Source organism: Zeus faber (assembly GCF_960531495.2).
Source record: "Zeus faber genome assembly, chromosome: 21".
NCBI classification, from domain to species: Eukaryota; Metazoa; Chordata; class Actinopteri; order Zeiformes; family Zeidae; genus Zeus; species Zeus faber.
The window spans coordinates 1,708,717-1,731,216 of record NC_137208.1 but is presented as its reverse complement, the minus strand read 5'-3'; the positions used below and the strand labels follow the sequence as shown (position 1 = coordinate 1,731,216).

Genomic DNA, 22,500 nt, shown 5'->3' with positions numbered 1-22,500 from the left:
GTCCTACTTCTAGTTTTCTAGCCGGTTTACTAGATTTCGAAATGTACCCGGCATCTCCGGATCAATACCTGCCACACAGCTGGAATGAAAACCATACAACTTGGGGGTGAGACACCTTGATCCACAGCGCATTGTGCCAAGTACGTTTGTCAACATTGATTTTTCAAGAAGCTTCTGACCTCTGAGAGGGTGGCTTCAGTCCTGGTGCGGTCGTCCAGAAGGCTGCTGTGCGTCGCCAGGTTGAGCAGCGTGGAGTCGTCGTCTCTGGACGGGCTGCTGCCGCCCTCCGACGCCCCCCCCTCAAGAAGTACCTTGACATCCTTCACAGCTGTAGGGGGCGTCACACCTCAGAAACACACATATCTACCAACTGGAGAACAGACTTAGAGATGGAGAATGACACCTATTTTCGTGTCATGGCGGGATGGGTCATTAGTGTGTGATTATGAGCGCCCCCTGGTGGGGGGCGCACCAGAAACTGTCCTAAAATACTACACATTACTTCACCTCAACCCCCTTTAACCAGGGGGAACTTTTTTCCCCTGTTTGTCGATGGCAGCTTGAGGCAGATCAGACGGTCAAAAACGGAGTGAGCCGTCATATTAGCTGGCGAGTTCATCCTAGTTTATACAATTCCACACTGCCAGGATGTAGATTGTTTGACAAAATAAACACAGTGTGGTTTGTCCTAAATTGTGTGATTAGGTTTTGTTATGTTTGTTTTACTGTCAAATAATTTCCAAGATACTTAGCGTAATAAACAGCTTGTAGAGTGGGGGTGGTGTGGTCTGAGCAGCCACACCTGTCTTAGGTCGAGGTAATAGGGCCCGGGATCAGAGGGGCTGTACACCTGTTGCTCATCAGAGCAATCAATGGGCAACAGGTAAATTACCCATCCCCCCACACACACACACAGGAGGAGGCTGTCCCTGTGTGTGTGTGTGTGTGTGTGTGTCTCTCGTTAATTGCTCTGATGAGCAACAGGCATACAGCCACCTCTGATGCTGGGTCCAATTACCTAGACCCAAGTGTGGCTGCTTAAACCACACCATCCCCGCACCACTGAGCGATACAGCTTTAGCATCAGTACAATCTACTTTGCAAAGACACAGAAAGGAATTTAGCACAGCCAGTTGTTAGTGTGAACGAGGGTGGACTCCATCTGACGTAGGGAACCTTTCTACAAGATTTGATAAAACTCCATCTGCTATTTTCTCAAATGTTTTGTTCACAAATGGACAGAGAAATAAAATGGGGTGAAAAGCAAACCTGATTTGGACTCAAATTGCGAAGGAGTATGACACCAACACATGCTTCAACTAAAAAAATAAACAAACCTATCCCTCTTTCCTCCTATCAAATACCACTGTTCCAGCAAAATTTCTAAAAATGTCTGACCAATCAAGACCCTGGGCCTAGAATCTCTGCCCAATCAGGGAGGGAGGCAGCAAGAGTCAGACTGGCTTTGGTCAACGTGGCTTAGAAGAGAGGGACAACGGACCACAGGGCTCCACGTTCCTCAGGCCCCCTGGCGGCGGCCCCGGGTCTTACCGAGGGGCGGCGCGTGGTCCCCCAGGTCACTGGAGTCGGGCGGCCCGGCGGAGTCCTCCTCCATGATGCTGGCCGTCTCTCCGGGGGGGAGGAGGGCGAGAGGCTGCGGGGGAGCGCTGCAGCGGCGGGGGCTCTTCCACCCGGGGTCCGACCCATGTAAAGATGAACTCACACCTGGGAGGGGGCGGACGGACAGACGGTTGGTCAGAGTCGGGCTGGAACCGAGAACTGGAGCCACTCGGCCCTCAAGGCGAAGACACCACCGCCCTGGGAAGAGCTCAGAGGGGGGAAGTCACTGGAAGATAAGTCTCATGGACAGAAGCTACACTGGAACTTATCCAACCTCCCTTATCCGAACTTACCGGTCGTCGCGGTAATAATGTCGGGCATCAATGACCACTTGATCGATTTGGGAACACGTTGAACAGTGTCTCCGTTCGTGTGTTGGTCAACAACAGCGTTTCAATCATCCCAACGGTCCAAACCATTAAACAAGTTCCTACTTTGAGTGCAAAAAGGCACAGGAGACCACCACAAAGACACACGGAACGGCTTTGAAACATTTCCCTTTGTGGCCGGACATCGGACCTGAGCGGAACTTCTTTTTACGGGGGAAGAGGCGGACCGAGGGAATGCGAACAGGACAGAAAATGGGAACTTTTGACGTTAAAGAAGATCCATAGGCCGTCCCAACAGTCTATAGGAGCAGCAGAAAGCCACGGCATGGCACCCAGGTATCAACTCCAGTTGTGGAGCCAATGCCTTGCTCAAGGGCACATGCAGGAGTGTCAACCCCCTAACAGGAGGGGACATGAGAACACGAGGAGAGTATGGTCCCATCGCTCAAAGTCTGGTTGGAACCCAGAACATTCTTGTACTCTTTCCAGAAGGCAAGAGAAGGAGAAGGAGAAGAGGAGCAAGATAAGGGGAAGGAGAGAGGAGACGCTGAAGCCTGCTTCGCACCGAAAACCAACGAACCTCAAGTCCATTCATTCCTATGGAGAGTTGGATTCTGCACGCGAAAAGCTGTGGCGCGCTGTGGTAAGCCCCGCCCCAGCTGAGATAAACTCCGCCCTCCTCGGCGGCGTGGAATTTCCGCGTCCGTCTGAGGCTCCAGGACGGATGGATCAAATTTGGTCAACTCATGGGGCGAGTTTGGGTCCGACACCGCGACCGGATGTGACGCCGCTCAAGTTTTTTATTTGGGCCTGGGACAAAAACAAAGTCAATCACAAAGTCACGCCAATGAAATAACCAAGTTATTAACGCCAACGTGGGATGTCACCATATCCACCATCCAAAATCCTGTGATGGTTTGTGTCCAGCTGAGCAAACTACTCATTGAACTGGATAAACTGAGCTCTCCCATTTCCGCTGACACATTTTGTGCTGCCAGACTCAGCGGTGGGGCCCCCAGGGGGAGGAGCGGCGCCGGGTGTAAAGTGGCTTGGGATCAACAAAGAGGGTCTTCACCCTGAAGGATCTCCAGCAGACACATATTCTCTGGGGGGGCACATTAGCTACGTTCGCTAAATGAGTCTATTTATCCAACCCCGCCCCCGCCTCGCTCCCCCATGGGACGATGACAAATTACCCATAAAACAGAAATCACCACCCTCAGAAAGATGGAGCATCTGGTAGATTACACCGTCAGCCCTCCCTGCGAAAAGGGTTCCTCAGACGAGTCTCCTGACGGTGACATGGAGCGAATCAGCGGAAACTCTCCTGCTGAGTCGTAGCAGCGAGGACGGAGAGAAAGATCCTTAAATCACCGTTTCCAAAGCTTTCTTTCTGCCACGGCACCGTTACAATGGAATGAACCCACCACCACACCACCGTCACTGGTTACCACGACAAACGTCATAAACCCTGCCAACTGTGCTTATTATTATATTTATTATTGTTATTATTTTTATTATTATATGTATTATTATTATATGTATTATAAATAGCATTATCATTTGTAGTATTATTAGTATAATTCTATTTTCATAATTATATTGTTTTATTGTTATTATTATATGTGTTTTATGATGTGTATTATTATTAATTATAATATTATTATTATTACATTTATTTATTTATTCATTTTTATTATAAAGGCCTAATAGTGAGTGATGCAAGACTCGCAAACGATTTGTTCGTAATGAACAAATGGTTCAAATGTTTGCTGACTGAAAGGGTTGCCAGGTTGTAATAGTTTTAGAACTGAGTCCCATGATCCTATGTCACTAAAATCCATATTTCAATATTCTCACTTTTCCACCTCCCTCGGGTGGAGGTTTCTGAATATACAGCGCTAACGTGGTTGACAACGGGGGCAACCAGACAACCAGACAACAATAGCCCAAGTCTGGTTGCCCTGGGGAACAGAATTTGGGTCAGTGCTGAGTTTAGCAGATAAATGTACCGTTTACACACAGCATGGCCTCAGGGCGGCTGCAGGCAACAGGTTGAGCTGCAGCAGTTCCCTCCTCCATGAGTCCAAAGTCAACACAGTGCTGCCTGCTCCGTTGCCAAGATGTTATGCCCCAGGGCAACTGGGCAACTGTCTAATTCCAAACAGGCCAACACCATCGGTATGTTTTATATGAGCAACACCATCGGTTATTGTTATATGAGCAACACCATCGGTTAGTGTTGTATGAGCGATGCTACGAGTTATACTGTAGCTGTTGCGAAAATTCTGAAAACCCATCTGGGTTGCCAGTTAATGTAACAAAAATATGGATAAACAAACAGAACAACAGTATAGAGTAGAGGAAAAGAACAGCAACTACTGCGAAGCATGTAAAGGGAGCTGAAAAGGAAGGACGAGAAGAAAGAAGAAGAAAGAAAAAGAAGAAGAAAGAAGGAAGAAGGATGGAGGGATGGAGGGGGTGGAAGATTGGAGGGAGGGAGGGAGGGGTGGAGGAGGGGTGGAGGGTGGAGGGATGAATGGACCCTGTGGTGTATTACACTGGATCTTATTTCACTCAACAGGTGCCGTCATTTAAACGGCTCCAGTTCAATGGAGCAAGTCGAGCTTGCGGCTAACTAGTACTGGTGGAACCGTACTGGTACTGGTAGAACTCTACTGGTACTGGTGGAACCATACTGGTACTGGTAGAACTATACTGGTGGAACCATACTGGTACTATTGGAACCATACTGGTACTGGTACTGGTACTGGCTAACTGGTCCTGGTACTGGTACTGGTGGTGGTGGTACTATACTGGTACTAGAACTGCAGTTAACTGGTACTATTACATTTCACTGCATATATGTATGGAAGTATGTATATGTATGTGACAAATAAAAATCTTGAATCTTGAATCTTGAATCTACTGGTACAAGTGGTGGCACTATACTGGTACTAGGACTGCAGTTTCCTGGTACTAGTGGTGGTACTTTACTGGTACTATGACTACAGTAAACTGTTACTGGTACTAGTGGTAGTACTATACCGGTACTAGGACTGCAGTTAAGTGGTACTTGTACCAGTGGTGGTAGTATACTGGTACTAGGACTGAAGTTCACTGGTACTGGTACTGGTGGTGGTACTATACTGGTACTAGGACTGCAGTTAACTGGTACTATTGGTGGTACTATACTGGTACTAGGACTGCAGTAAACTGGTACTGGTACTGGTGGTTGTACTATACTGGTACTAGGACTGCAGTTATCTGGTACTGGTGGTGGTACTATGCTGGTACTAGGACTGCAGTTAACTGGTACTATTGGTGGTACTATACTGGTACTAGGACTGCAGTAAACTGGTACTGGTACTGGTGGTTGTACCATACTGGTACTAGGACTGCAGTTATCTGGTACTGGTGGTGGTACTATGCTGGTACTAGGACTGCAGTTAACTGGTACTGGTGGTTGTACCATACTGGTACTAGGACTGCAGTTAACTGGTACTGGTACTATTGGTGGTACTATACTGGTACTAGGACTGCAGTTAACTGGTACTGGTACTATTGGTGGTACTATACTGGTACTAGGACTGCAGTAAACCTGACACAGATGTGGGGACTGACTCCCAGTAACAGCAGAAGAAGAAACAATGAACGTCACGTCACAGACAGAGAAAGTCTTATTATTTACTCATTATCATATTTGTATTTATGCAAATATTAATATAATATAATATATGCATTGGTAGAAAATTGTGTTTTTTTCATCTTTTCAAATTGATGAAAACATAAAAGTCTCTATGTGTATATATATATATATATATATAAAATATTATATTATTTATCTATTTTCACTCTGTCTAAAATTTATGTCAAATCTTTGTAATTTTTATACACATAAGCAACCATTGTTTTCTTTTATTTGACCGTTATTATTATGACGACACACTAACTGATGTAACTGAACTGACGTACTGTTCTGATATTAATGTTGATAAAGTTCATTGAATTCGACTGAATGAGGGCGGAGGTGAAGGTCAAATGTTTCCATGGACAGAAAAACAGGGTGAACAGAGGAGGTGGAGAGAGGGAGGGAGGAGGGGAAGAAGTGGGTGAAAGAGAGGGCGAACGGGGATGGGGGCAGAGGAGGAGGAGGAGGAGAGAGAGAGAGAGAGCAGGGGTAACAGAGCGGGAGAGGGGAGAGAGAGGGGGAGGAAGAGGGGGAGGAAGAGGGGGAGGAAGAGGGGGAGCGAGCACTGCAGCAAAAAGAGGAAAAAAGTCAAATCAAAACAACTTGACAATACTCACCCTGCAGAGACGCAGAAAGAGAGAGGTGGAGAGACAGGTGGAGAGAGAGGTGGACAGAGGTGGAGAGAGAGGTGGAGAGAGAGGTGGAGAGAGGGATGGAGAGAGGTGGAGAGAGATGGAGAGAGAGATGGAGAGAGATGGAGAGAGATGGAGAGAGATGGAGGGGTCTAGGTAGACGCAGCCGCCCGCCGAGGGTCTTCTTACTCAAACTGCAGCTCCCTCTCTCCATCTCTCTCTCCTCCCTCTGTCTCTCTCTCTCTCCCTCTCCCCCCTCTCCCTCTCTCCATCTCTCTCTCCTCCCTCTGTCTCTCTCTCTCTCCCTCCCCCCCCCCCTCTCCCTCTCTCCATCTCTCTCTCCTCCCTCTGTCTCTCTCTCTCTCCCTCTCCCCCCCCCTCTCCCTCTCTCCATCTCTCTCTCCTCCCTCTGTCTCTCTCTCTCCCTCCCCCCCCCTCTCCCTCTCTCCATCTCTCTCTCCTCCCTCTGTCTCTCTCTCTCCCTCCCCCCCCTCTCCCTCTCTCTCTCTCCATCTCTCTCCTCTCTCTCTCTCCCCCCCCTCTCTCTCTCTCCAGAAAACAAACAAACAATAAACAAACAGCAGCCTCCTCTCACCGTCCAGCCGAGCATCCCTGCATCCCACCACGCTCCTCCTCCTCCTCCTCCTCCTCCTCTTCACCTCCTCTGGTGTGTCAGCTGATCACACCCACACACACACACTCAACAGCTCCAAGGCGTTGAAATGAATTCCACTATCGATGGAGAGAGCGAGCGACAGAAAGAGCTGGGAAGACGAGTGTTTACAACAGAGGGAGGGAGAGAGAGAGAAGTAAACGCCGCACAGAGGCATCAGTATTCTCCCTCTCTCCTCCCTCGGCATCCAATCAGAGGTCAAGCAGCACTGACAGCGGCCAATCACAGTGTGTGTGTGTTGCTGCAGACATAAGGACACACACACATACACACACACACACACACACACACACACACACACACACACACACACACAGATAATGGAAGGATTTGTCCGACGTGTGTGTTTGATTTAGATTACAATCAACATGAGAAGTTCATTTGGCCATAGAATTAATCAATCTCAAGCCAAAATGTGCATTCGAAAATATAAAAATTCATGCAAAATAAAAATAAAAAGTATTAAAAACATTAAAAATTATCGAAATAAATACATAAACAAATAATAATAATAATAATAATAATAATAATAAATAAATGAATACAATAATTAAAATTACAATTTTGGTATTTTTAATAGACAGAAGTCAATGTGTACCCAGTGTTAACAATCCAAAGTGACAGATTCTAAATTAAATTACAAATACAATTTAATAAAACATTAACATATAAACACGGATGAGCCACAACATTAAAGCAGTGACAGGTGAAGTGAATAACATTGACAACATTAACATCTGGTTCCAATGGCACCTGTCAAGGATTGGGATATATTATTATTATCTATATACACTGTTATATATTATTATTATTATTATTATATACTGTTTATATATACTGTTATATAATATTATTATCTATATACTGTTATATATTGTTATTATTATTATTATTATATACTGTTTATATATACTGTTATATAATATTATTATCTATATACTGTTATATATTATTATTATTATTATTATATACTGTTTATATATACTGTTATATATTATTATTATCTATATACTGTTATATATTATTATTATTATTATTATTATTATTATATACTGTTTATATATACTGTTATATATTATTATATATATATATATACTGTTATATATTATTATTATTATTATTATTATATACTGTTTATATATACTGTTATATATTATTATTATATATATATATATATACTGTTATATATTATTATTATATATATATATACTGTTATATATTATAATTATTATATAGTGTTTTTATATACTTATTATTATTATTATTATTATTATTATTATTATTATATACTGTTTATATATACTGTTATATATTATTATTATATATTCTGTTATATATTATTATACATATATACTGTTATACATTATTATTATATACTGTATATATACTGTTATATATTATTATTATTTTATACGTAGTGTTATATATTATTATTGTACATATATATACTGTTATATATTATTATTATATACAGTATATTCTGTTATATATATAGTGATATATTATTATTATATATACTGTTATATATAATATACATATATACTGTATATATACTGTTTATTATTATATATAAATACTGTTATATATATATATATATATATATATATATATATATATATATATTGTTATATACCATTACTAAATATATATATACATATTAATATATTATATATATATAGTTATATATAATTATTATATATACACTGTTGTATATTATTATTATATATATACTGTTATATATTATTATTAATATAGTGTTATATATCATTAATATATATATAGTGATATATATAATTATTATATATATACTGTTATATAATATATATATATATATATTTATATATATACTGTTATATATAATTATTATTATATATATGTATAATATAATTTATAATTTATATATATATATATATATATATATATATATATATATATATATATATATATATATATATATATTTATATATATACTGTTATATATAATTATTATTATATATATGTATAATATAATTTATAATTTATATATATATATATATATATATATAGACACATACACGGTGGCGCAGTGCATTGCACTGCTGCCTCACAGCAAGAAGGTCCTGGGTTCGATTCGGCAGGGTTATCTCCCAAACAGGAGCCTTTCTGGGTGGAGTTTGCATGTTCTCCCCGTGCTCACATGGGGTTTCCTCCACCTACCGTCAGTAAGGACCCCCACCAAAAACATGCACCCATCATGGTCTGACCAGCGATGGACACTCATCCACGTACGCTGCCCACTGCTCCTGCTGTGGCCCCGGAGGAAGGACAAGCCAGGATGGTTAAACGCAGAGGATCCATTTCACCGGCACCATCAAAGCATGTGTGTGTGTGTGACGATTAAAGATTGTTCTTCTCATACACTGTTATATACTATTATTATATACATACTCTTATATATAATTATTATATATATACTGTTATATTATATTATTATATGTATAGTGTTATATATTATTATTATATATATAGTGTTATATAATATTATTATACATATAATGTTATATATAAGTATGATATGTATAGTGTTATATAATATTATATATATATATAGTGCTAGATATTTTTATTATATATATATAGTGTTATATATTTTATTATAATACATATAGTGTTATATATTAAGTAAGGATCTGAGCCACTTTAACAAGGAGCACATTGTGATGCTGGACGACTGGGTCAGAGCATCTCCACAAGCACAGGTCTTGTGGCTGTTCCAGTGGTTACTACCTACTAAAAGTGTCCAAGGAAGGATGACCGCTGAACCGGCCACAGGGTCATGGGCCCAAGGCTCATTGATGCACATGGAGAGTGAAGTCTAGTCCGTCTGGTTGGATCCACCAGAAGAACGACTGCAGCACAAAGTGTTGAAACAGTGAATGTTGCTGTGATAGAAAGGAGTAGAACACACAGTGCATGGCAGCTTGCTGCGTATGGGAGCTCACAGTGTCCATGCTGAACCCTGTCCACCCCTGAAAGCACCTACAATGGACACGTCAGCGTCAGAACTGGTCCATGGAGCCATTGAAGAAGGTGGAGGTCTGATGAATCACCTTTTCTTCTACATCATGTGGATGGGTGGGGTCAGGATCCGATCCGATGGAGCATCTGTGGGATGTACTGGAACACACCAATATACCATATAAATAATAATAACTCCGACTCTCTCTCTCTCTCTCTCTGTCTTTGCTCGGTCTCTTGTCTTCCGCAGTGTTGCCACACCGTTACCATGGAAACAATGTGGCATAACTCCACCGTCGTCACAGGCGCGATAACACTGAAAGGCATGGAACTGCAGCAGGGCGCCCGTGGGCCTCGCTGGGGCGTGTCCTGGAATTTGCACCTCACAGCCTCTATCCCTGCAGCAGAGTTTCCATAAAACTCATTTTAATGTGAATTTGGAATTTGAATCGAATGAGGATAAAGAGAAGGAAGTAGTTCTCAGGTTTTATTAGGTATTATTACAGAAAAAAAATGTTAAAAAAAAATTACAATATATTTATTTGTTTTAATGCCACGCCTCCAGTGCTGTAATGAACTGTGGTGTATTTATATTGTGGTATTTTAATGTTATTGTATTAATTATGTGTTATCTGTGTGTTTAACACCTGCAAGATCTATATCACATGTCAAACTCAAGGCCCGCGGGGTCCATTTTGTGACCCGTCAAATGACGGCATCCTGCCGCTAGGTTGCAGTGTTTCCATATCGGACTTTAACTAAAGCGGTTTTCTAGCAAGTGAGGGAGTTGAAAAAGATTTACAAATAATCCCAAAATGTCCATCAAGAGAAACATTGATGCAGAGGGAAGAAAACGCAAAGAAAAACGGGAAAGTGAAAACATTTGTGCTTCAACGTTTGTGCTTCTTGGAGAAAAAGCAGTATGTCTTCAAGGTCTGTCTTCAAGGTCTGTCTTCAAGTTCTGTCTTCAAGGTATGCCTTCAAGGTCTGTCTTCAAGTTCTGTCTTCAAGGTCTGTCTTCAAGGTCTGTCTTCAAGGTCTGTTTTCAAGTTCTGTCTTCAAGGTCTGTCTTCAAGGTCTATCTTCAAGGTCTGTCTTCAAGTTCTGTCTTCAAGGTATGTCTTCAAGGTCTGTCTTCAAGATCTGCAAGGCTAGTCTTGTAAAATGCTACACCTATCACATGTTGTCCTCATCCCATAATGACGTGTTGGTTCATAGTTTCTGTCTCTCAACTGTGACAAAACAGTTCAGAACAAAGTTGATGTAAAAACTTGGCTTTGATGATATTTGTCTTTGTTATTCACTGGATGGAGTCATGTGGCTTCATTAAGCTTGATGTCATAATACCACAGAGCAGTGTACTTACATATATTTTATACTTATGTAAATGCATGTACAGTATTTGTACACTTGAATAAATAATCGTCACAGGCAGAGACAGTTCTTTAAGTGTAACATGTGAAGGAGTAGTTCCATTCATACACGTGTGGCCAACACACACGGTAGTACTGCTACACAACGTAACACACACTGTAGTACTGCTACACAACGTAACACACACTGTAGTACTGCTACACAACGTAACACACACTGTAGTACCGCTACACAACGTAACACACACTGTAGTGCTGCACCACAACATAACACACACTGTAGTGCTGCTACACAACGTAACACACACTGTAGTGCTGCTACACAACATAACACACACTGTAGTACTGCTACACAACGTAACACACACTGTAGTACTGCACCACAACGTAACACACACTGTAGTACTGCTACACAACGTAACACACACTGTAGTACTGCACAACAACGTAACACACACTGTAGTACTGCTACACAATGTAACACACACTGTAGTGCTGCACCACAACGTAACACACACTGTAGTGCTGCTACACAACGTAACACACACTGTAGTACTGCACAACAACGTAACACACACTGTAGTACTGCTACACAACGTAACACACACTGTAGTACTGCACCACAACGTAACACACACTGTAGTGCTGCACCACAACATAACACACACTGTAGTGCTGCTACACAACGTAACACACACTGTAGTACTGCTACACAACGTAACACACACTGTAGTACTGCACCACAACGTAACACACACTGTAGTACTGCTACACAACGTAACACACACTGTAGTACTGCACCACAACGTAACACACACTGTAGTGCTGCTACACAACGTAACACACACTGTAGTGCTGCACCACAACATAACACACACTGTAGTGCTGCTACACAACGTAACACACACTGTAGTACTGCTACACAACGTAACACACACTGTAGTACTGCACCACAACGTAACACACACTGTAGTACTGCACAACAACGTAACACACACTGTAGTGCTGCTACACAACGTAACACACACTGTAGTGCTGCTACACAACGTAACACACACTGTAGTACTGCTACACAACGTAACACACACTGTAGTACTGCACCACAACGTAACACACACTAGTTGTTGTTGACTTATTGGTGTTGTTATTTACTTACTGGTGTTGTTGTTGACTTGGTTACTGGTGTTGTTATTTTTTACTTAGTGGTGTTATTTACTTTTACATTTACATTTCATTGATCAGACGCTTTTATCCAAAGCCACTTACAATTGTTCAAACAGCGACGGACGCAGCCATCAGGAGCAATGAGGGGTTAAGTGTCTTGCTCAAGGACACTACAGCATGCTAGCAGGAGGAGCCTGGGATCCAACCAGCAACCTTTAGATGACTAGACCACCAGCTCTACCGCCTGAGCTACCATCCCCGACCCCCCAACCACCATTTACTTACTAGTATTGTTATTTTACTTAGTGGTGTTGTTGTTCACTTAGTTACTGGTGTTGTTATTTTTTACTTAGTGGTCTTGTTATTTACTTACTGGTGTTGTTATTTACTTAGTGGTGTTGTTATTTTCTTACTGGTGTTGTTGTTGACTTGGTTACTGGTGTTATTTACTTACTGGTGTTGTTATTTACTTACTGGTGTTGTTGTTGACTTGGTTACTTGTGTTGTTACTTACTTACTTGTGTTGTTATTTACTTACTGGTGTTGTTGACTTGGTTACTGGTGTTGTTATTTACTTACTCGTGTTGTTATTTACTTACTGGTGTTGTTGTTGACTTGGTTACTTGTGTTGTTATTTACTTACTCGTGTTGTTATTTACTTACTGGTGTTGTTGTTGACTTGGTTACTGGTGTTGTTATTTACTTACTGGTGTTGTTATTTACTTACTTGTGTTGTCATTTTCTTACTGCTGTTGTTGTTGACTTGGTTACTGGTGTTGTTATTTACTTACTGGTGTTGTTGTTGACTTGGTTACTTGTGTTGTTATTTACTTACTCGTGTTGTTATTTACTTACTGGTGTTGTTGTTGACTTGGTTACTGGTGTTGTTATTTACTTACTGGTGTTGTTATTTACTTACTGGTGTTGTTGTTGACTTGCTGTTGTTGTTGACTTGGTTACTGGTGTTGTTATTTACTTACTCGTGTTGTTATTTACTTACTGGTGTTGTTGTTGACTTGGTTACTGGTGTTGTTATTTACTTACTGGTGTTGTTGTTGACTTGGTTACTGGTGTTATTTACTTACTGGTGTTGTTATTTACTTACTGGTGTTGTTATTTACTTACTGGTGTTGTTGTTGACTTGGTTACTTGTGTTGTTACTTACTTACTCGTGTTGTTATTTACTTACTGGTGTTGTTGACTTGGTTACTGGTGTTGTTGTTTACTTACTGGTGTTGTTGACTTGGTAACTGGTGTTGTTATTTACTTACTCGTGTTGTTATTTACTTACTGGTGTTGTTGTTGACTTGGTTACTTGTGTTGTTATTTACTTACTCGTGTTGTTATTTACTTACTGGTGTTGTTGTTGACTTGGTTACTGGTGTTGTTATTTACTTACTTGTGTTGTCATTTGCTTACTGCTGTTGTTGTTGACTTGGTTACTGGTGTTGTTATTTACTTACTGGTGTTGTTGTTGACTTGGTTACTGGTGTTGTTATTTACTTACTGGTGTTGTTATTTACTTACTTGTGTTGTCATTTTCTTACTGCTGTTGTTGTTGACTTGGTTACTGGTGTTGTTATTTACTTACTGGTGTTGTTGTTGACTTGGTTACTTGTGTTGTTATTTACTTACTCGTGTTGTTATTTACTTACTGGTGTTGTTGTTGACTTGGTTACTGGTGTTGTTATTTACTAACTGGTGTTGTTATTTACTTACTGGTGTTGTTGTTGACTTGCTGTTGTTGTTGACTTGGTTACTGGTGTTGTTATTTACTTACTCGTGTTGTTATTTACTTACTGGTGTTGTTGTTGACTTGGTTACTGGTGTTGTTATTTACTTACTGGTGTTGTTATTTACTTACTGGTGTTGTTGTTGACTTGCTGTTGTTGTTGACTTGGTAACTGGTGTTGTTATTTACTTACTCGTGTTGTTATTTACTTACTGGTGTTGTTGTTGACTTGGTTACTTGTGTTGTTATTTACTTACTCGTGTTGTTATTTACTTACTGGTGTTGTTGTTGACTTGGTTACTGGTGTTGTTATTTACTTACTTGTGTTGTCAATTGCTTACTGCTGTTGTTGTTGACTTGGTTACTGGTGTTGTTATTTACTTACTGGTGTTGTTGTTGACTTGGTTACTGGTGTTGTTATTTACTTACTGGTGTTGTTATTTACTTACTTGTGTTGTCATTTTCTTACTGCTGTTGTTGTTGACTTGGTTACTGGTGTTGTTATTTACTTACTGGTGTTGTTGTTGACTTGGTTACTTGTGTTGTTATTTACTTACTCGTGTTGTTATTTACTTACTGGTGTTGTTGTTGACTTGGTTACTGGTGTTGTTATTTACTTACTGGTGTTGTTATTTACTTACTGGTGTTGTTGTTGACTTGCTGTTGTTGTTGACTTGGTTACTGGTGTTGTTATTTACTTACTCGTGTTGTTATTTACTTACTGGTGTTGTTGTTGACTTGGTTACTGGTGTTGTTATTTACTTACTGGTGTTGTTATTTACTTACTGGTGTTGTTGTTGACTTGCTGGTGTTGTTGACTTGGTAACTGGTGTTGTTATTTACTTACTTGTGTTGTTATTTACTTACTGGTGTTGTTGTTGACTTGGTTGCTGGTGTTGTTATTTACTTACTGGTGTTGTTATTTACTTACTGGTGTTGTTGTTGACTTGGTTACTGGTGTTGTTATTTACTTACTCGTGTTGTTATTTACTTACTGGTGTTGTTGTTGACTTGGTTACTGGTGTTGTTATTTACTTACTGGTGTTGTTATTTACTTACTGGTGTTGTTGTTGACTTGCTGGTGTTGTTGACTTGGTTACTGGTGTTGTTATTTACTTACTCGTGTTGTTATTTACTTACTGGTGTTGTTGTTGACTTGGTTACTGGTGTTGTTATTTACTTACTGGGTTGTTATTTACTTACTGGTGTTGTTGTTGACTTGGTTATTGGTGTTGTTATTTACTTACTGGTGTTGTTATTTACTTACTGGTGTTGTTGTTGACTTGGTTACTGGTGTTGTTATTTACTTACTCGTGTTGTTATTTACTTACTGGTGTTGTTGTTGACTTGGTTACTGGTGTTGTTATTTACTTACTGGTGTTGTTATTTACTTACTGGTGTTGTTGTTGACTTGCTGGTGTTGTTGACTTGGTTACTGGTGTTGTTATTTACTTACTGGTGTTGTTATTTACTTACTGGTGTTGTTGTTGACTTGGTTATTGGTGCTATTTACCTATTCGTGTTGTTGTTTACTTTCTGGTGTTGTTATTGTTGTTGTTGACTTACTGGTGGTGGTGTCGTTCAGAGTCTCCTGGCTGGCGCTGCAGCACGGCAGCGGGGTGATTGACAGGGAGGCGGGGCAGGAGGCGGGCTCTGGGTGTTGGCTGCCACAAGGGGCGGAGCCTGTGGCCTCAGCCTCAGAGTGGACGTAGTCTGGGCCGGGGAGGGTCCTGGTGCCGCCTGGGGGGAAGGGGCTCCTCCAGTGGGAGATCCCAATGGAGACCTGTCCCCCCACCTCAAACCCTGAAGGACATGGATAGATGGAGGGATGGAGGGATGGATAGATGGAGGGATGGAGGGATGGATATATGGAGGGATGGATGGATGGATAGATGGAGGGATGGATGGAGGGATGGATGGAGGGATGGATGGAGGGATGGATGGAGGGATGGATAGATGGAGGGATGGATGGAGGGATGGATGTTATATGGGTAGATGGTAGGGAAGACAGATAAAGAAAAGTGATAAAATTGCTTCAGTTCAACGGCGTCCGGGTGCACTGCAATGTAACATCAGCACCAGGTGGGTACAGGTGGGTGGCGAGAGCAGGTAACAGCCTCCTCCAGTGCAGCTCCTTCCAAGACCCCCTGAAATATACAACTTTTTTTTGTTTCTATTGCTGTACTTGTGCTGTCAGCAGGCGGGGCACATTCTCACCCTGCAAAGCCAGTCATTATAAATCATCACCAACAACTAACCCTCATCGCTTCTCTAAGAGGGGGAGGATCACCACCAGCGAAAGATGGAAAGAGAAACAAACAACAACATGTATTTGACAAAACACAGCTGATTGGCTTGAGCTGCGGCCTCCCACATCTCGAGCCATAAGAGACGTAACCACGAGGGGTTAAAGAATCCAACACCACGCAATTAACTCCATGTTCACAAACTGAATCTACCTATTTACTGAGGGTTCAATTCAAGTCCAGGGCAAATCAAGGGCTGGGAATTGATCATAACTCATTCTCAATGTCACTGATTTACTCTTTGCATCACGACCAAAACCAATTATTTGACAGAATGAAACGCTTCCTGTGAGAGTTGCCTTCCCGACGGGGAATCGAACCGACTCTTGTTCCTCCTCTAGTTGAGGGTGGAGGAAGTCCTCCCTCGCTCAGCGTGCGTTACACCCACCCGACCCAACCAAGCCAGAGTGGGACAAAGGCAACGACTCTTTTTAGCCAGTGAGTCGTCAGGAAGCCACTCCCCAGAGAGAATCAACCTTTCACCTTCTCACTTTCAGTGTGAGCTGCAGCTGCTTCTCACCATTATTTTCATCACCCATTAAACCGTCGATTATTTTATTCATTAATCGATCAGTTGTTGTCGGAAAATGCTGAAATGCCGAGCACTGTTTCCCAAAGCCCGAGGCGACGTCTTCGAACGTCTTGTTTTGTCCACAACCCAGAGATATTCAGTTTAACCAAAAAAAGCAGAAAATATTCACATTTAAGAAGCTGCAATCACAGAATTTAGAAATGTTCAAAAATATATATATTATATAAATAAATGAGAAATGACTCAAAAATGATGAATCGATCATCAAAATAGTTAATAATAAATGTCATAGTTGGTAACTAATCAACTCACCAGTTAATCGACTAATTGTTGCAGCTCTAGTGTGAACTCAGAGCCAAACAGAGTCTTTGCCGATTTTGATCTTGCAACACAAGAGCCGCTCGGTGCTCTGGGTTCAGCCTGGGTTTCAGGTGGAACCGGAGCTCTGCGGGCGCGGTCGTGGGGCTGTACGAGCCCGGTCTGAAGGTCCGTGGACGAAGCGCCACCGCAGCCGGAACAACCTGAGCTCAGCCTGATCCATGTGCCCCGCCCGGCCCCCCGGAGAGAGGCGTGGCCGCAAAAACAAAAACCACCTCCTTCGTCACTTTAGTTGGTTTTTGTGTGAATGCTCCTCCACATCCACACCTGACCGACCCCCACGAGCTGCGCTGCTCCAGCTCATGCACCGCGGAGGACTTTCCCCTCTTGCATGTGTGGCGGACCCCGCCACCAAAAATGGGAACAGCAGCTGGAGGAGCAACATGCAGGACGCAGACACGATTCAATGGCTCTTCCTTGTAAAGCGCTGGATAAATAAAGCCAAAAGTGGGATTTTTCTAAACACAATCCATTTCTGAACCATGCACTGCACTGTGCACCTGCACGGCCGTCAGAACCACCTCCAGCTGGAAGCCGCGATGTGTTCTCAGCAGAAAAAAGTGCTGCTCCTGCTCCCCGAGGAGCTCCAGGCCCAGAAACCTCCTCCAGGCCCGAAAACCTCCCCCAGGCCCAGGAGCAGATGCTGGATCTGGGTTGCAGGACACCAACACTCCCCCTGCATTACTTCAGCTGCTGGGGGTTTCTCAGACCAAGGTTTCTGGACCACCTAAGGGTCCATGACGCATGGGGGTCTGTACACTATATTATTATAAACACTATTATATTATTTTTTATTTAATTTTATTAAACTTTATTTTAATTTGAAGTTGAAGGTTTTTTCCCTCCAATATCTTCATCATTATTATTATTATTATTATTATTATTATAAATACAATAAAATATATGATCACTTATTTTTCCCTTATTTCAGATTTTATTTATTTATTTGTTTGTTTGTTTATTACATTTATTATTATTTATTTATTTTAAAAGTATTTTCCCTTTATTATGAGCTTTTGTAACCAGGCAACCTCTTTTGCTCACATATAATGTTACAGGAAACAACCTTTTATTTGTTTTATGCTTTTTTTTTTTTTTTTACTGAATTCCGGGGGCGGGGCCTATTTAAGAAGCTTCACCTCGGTTGTTCTGGGGGCGGGGCCTATTTAACAAGCTTCACCTAGGTTGGTTTGTGGGCGGGGCTTATTTAAGATGCTTCACTCAAGTCCAATAATTTCTGATTCTACAGGGGATAAGCTCCGCCCGCTGTCTGAGATAAGCTCCGCCTCCTCTAATGTTTGATGCCGTCAAATTCACGATCAATAAATCTGTTTCCATATCAGTGAATGATCTGTATTTTTAACGTTTTCCCATTTCCCAAACTCAGACGCAGTTCATCCCACCGCCACCAGGGGAAGGAGCCGGCTGTCGGATGCGTTTCTGGGATGTGGTGTGAAGCCGGCTTCATCAATTTGTCGCATTGTATTTTTCATTCGATTAGATCATTATCATCAGAATTGGTATTATTATTGGATGTCGGATACGACTTGGCATCGTCGCCGCACAGCAGCGAGCTTTGAGGCTGCGGTTGCCAGTTCTGCTGCCGAACGGAGAACTTACCAATGGTGATTTGACTGACGCAGCTGTGGAAGGTTCCGGTTGAGGCGTTGTAGCTGCCGCTGCTTGGCTCATGGTCTGCGGAGGGGGAGGAGCCTGTTAGCATGTTAGCATGTTTTCAGCATGTTTTCAGCAGCGCCGTTTTTTCCGATGACGGATTGTGCCTTTAAAAAATGACGTTATCTCAAGAAACGCACGCCAGCGGCTCTCAACTTGAGGTCCGGGGACCCCCAGGAGGTCCTCCCAGAGCTTCCGGCAGAATGATGAATATTAATGTTTGGAGTGGATCCTGGTTCCACCGTTCTCTCCCGAATAAACACGATATCTGTGAATAAGCAGATGTTTTCAAGGCTCCTGGTAGTAGCAGACCCATTTGCAGGTGGGACACGCCCCAATGCTCCATTTTCCTCGGACGCTTCCCCGTGTTTGTTCCACAACTTCTCCCCAAACAGCGACGGCAGCAGAACTCAGCGCCGGTGCCATTCATCACATTCAACCCCCAAATGACCCAGAAGACACATACAGGATACTCTGTTTAAAGTACACGTAGGCGGAATATTTGTCCTCAGCCCAGGTCTAAATATTATTATTATTATTATAATAATTATAATAATATGTTGGGTCCCATCGTTTATTTCAACAACCTCGCTGAATGATTTCGTCCTGAGGAAGCTGCCACTCTGCTGCAGCTTGTCACTGGGATTCCATGCATTTCAATGGGGCAAACGATGACGACTTTTAAAAAACAAAACATTTAAATCTCCTTTGAGGAAAAGGAATTGAAAACAATTCCTGGGTGGTTTTAATATTTCTGGGGACTGTCATCAGGATTAATAAAGTACTATTATTTTAATACAAATGGGAAAAGTCACAATATTTATGAGGAAAATGATGACATCATATATACCTGGTTAAAATAAGAAATGTCTCAGTGAAATACTATTTGTGTACAAAGTGGGAAAAGGTCTCAAAAATCAATCCATGTGAAGAGAAGAATAATAACTGGAAGCTTTGTCTTTGTTCTGTATTCAAATCAGATTTGAACAAATGAAAGAAAAAATATATAAATATATCAACAAAATGAAACAAATAAATATATAAATATATATACGAAATGAAACAAATAAATATATAAATATATATACGAAATGAAACAAATAAAACCTAAAACAATATCGACATTTTATGTGGATATTGTTTTTGGTTTAATTTGTTTCATTGGCTTTTTAAATTTGTTTGTTGTGTTTTATCTGCAGCGATACATCATGAAAACTAATTTCCCAGGTAATGATCACAACCTGCATTCTGTTACTTCTGAAGGTATTACACTTTATATTATACAGTATTTCATATATATTATAAGGTATTTCATATATATTACAGGGTATTTATTATAAAATATAAGGTTTTTCATAAATTATAACGTATTTAACATATATTTGTTCGTTATTATATAGTATACAGCATTTATTATATAAGGTATTTCATATATTATACAGTATTTGTTATATGTTATATGGTATTTCTTATATATTATAAGGCATATCATATATTATGAGGTATTTCATGTATATTATACAGTATTTGTTATATATTATAATTATAACAAGTTCAAGTTCAAGTTCAAGAGATTATTTGTCACATACACACACATACGGTCGTACATATATGCAGTGAAATGTCATGACACCCGGTGATTACGCACAATAAGCTCTATAAGCTCGAAAAATACTCAAATGTGCGTAATCTATTATATATTATAAGGTAGATATTATATTATTTATTTGTTATATATTATATAGTATATATTATATATATATATATATATATATATATATATGTATATATTATAAAGTACATATTATATATCATAAGGTATTTGTTACAGAAGTATTTATTACTTATTATAAGGTTTTGTTATATATTGTAAGGTATTTGTTATTAATTATGAAGTATATATTATATATATGGTTCAAGTTCAAGTTCAAGAGATTATTTGTCACATACATATATAATATATAACAAGGTTTATATTTATCTTATGAAGTATTGTAAGCAAACATTATAAAGGCTTTTATCTGCAGCCTCAGGGTGAAATGATATATATTCAACCGATTTGTAATCAATTCTTATGACAAATAAATGATTGTTTCGACCCCCGTGTCCCGTGTCCCCGTGTCCCGTGTCCCGTGTCCCGTGTCCCCGTGTCCCGTGTCCCCGTGTCCCGTGTCCCCGTGTCCCGTGTCCCGTGTCCCGTGTCCCCGTGTCCCCGTGTCCCGTGTCCCCGTCACGCCGTGCGGTCCTTACCGGAGGAGAGGCGCGTGGCCACGCTCCGCGGGGGCTCCCCGCTGTCGCCGCTGTTCTCTCCGCCTTTGCAGCCTCCGGGCTCGGCACCGCCGCCGGCGCAGATCCCGGCCTGGATCCTCATCCCGGCGCGGAGCTGGTGTGGTGGTGGAGGTGGTGTGGAAGTGATGGAGGAGGTGTGGAAAAGGTGGAGGAGGTGTGGAAGTGGATGAGGAGGTGACGGAGGAGGTGGGGTGGGGGATGAGGAGGTGGGGTGGTGGAGGAGGAGGTGGGGTGAGGGATGAGGAGGTGGGGTGAGGGATGAGGAGGTGGGGTGAGGGATGAGGAGGTGGGGTGGGGGATGAGGAGGTGGGGTGAGGGATGAGGAGGTGGGGTGAGGGATGAGGAGGTGGGGTGAGGGATGAGGAGGTGGGGTGGGGGATGAGGAGGTGGGGTGGGGGATGAGGAGGTGGGGTGAGGGATGAGGAGGTGGGGTGGTGGAGGAGGAGGTGGGGTGGTGGAGGAGGAGGTAGGGTGGTGGAGCAGCCTCATTCTCCAACGTCGCACTATACATCCCGTGCACGCACACCCCAGTGTGGCCTCACAGGTTGTGCATGAAACAGAGCAACCAGAAGAAACAGAGCAACCAGAGCAACCAGAAGAAACAGAGCAACCAGAGCAACCAGAAGAAACAGAGCAACCAGAGCAACCAGAAGAAACAGAGCAGAGCAACCGAGCCTCACTTGTGGTCCTATGCAGTGTTTGAAACCCTGGAGAGGAGCGCCCCCATGCGGCTGCTTTTACTCCCGTTTTGCATCGGAAGCTGCGTGTGTGCGTGTGTGTGTATGTGTATATATATATATATATATATATATATATATACATACACACACACACACACACACACACACACTACTCACAAAAAGTTTGGGATATTTGTCTTTCGTGTGAAATTGATGGAAAATATAAAAAGTTAACGCTCCAGTGATATGATATGATGAAAGTAGAGCATTTAAGTAGAAGATACAATGGTGATTTCCTCATCTCAAACTATGTATTGAAACAAAAGCCAACAACAGTGGTGGTTTTACCACAACAACAAATGTCAATGTCTCAATAACTTGCCATGTGCCCTTGAGCATCAGTTACAGCTTGACAAGGACGTCTCATGAT

General features: G+C 41.6%; 2 protein-coding genes across 2 annotated transcripts in view; both read right to left on the bottom strand.

Annotated features, from left to right (window-relative positions):
- LOC307246381 (anoctamin-4-like) overlaps window positions 1-1,615 on the bottom strand; it is a gene marked incomplete at both ends in the record, with an annotated part of 43,891 nt that extends 42,276 nt beyond the window's left edge. Inside the window, 2 exons of the mRNA XM_080022301.1 lie at window positions 180-328; window positions 1,552-1,615. Coding sequence (XP_079878427.1) covers window positions 180-328; window positions 1,552-1,615 — 213 coding nt within the window. The remainder of the gene's footprint in view (window positions 1-179; window positions 329-1,551) is intronic.
- A 724-nt stretch (window positions 1,616-2,339) lies between these two features.
- LOC307246380 (uncharacterized protein) lies at window positions 2,340-21,472 on the bottom strand (the record flags this gene model as incomplete). The annotated part of the gene is made up of 4 exons (XM_080022300.1): window positions 2,340-2,347; window positions 15,778-16,014; window positions 19,048-19,122; window positions 21,352-21,472. The coding sequence occupies 4 exons, from the start codon at window positions 21,470-21,472 to the stop codon at window positions 2,340-2,342; spliced, it is 441 nt and encodes a 146-aa protein (XP_079878426.1).
- Window positions 21,473-22,500: the final 1,028 nt, after the last annotated feature.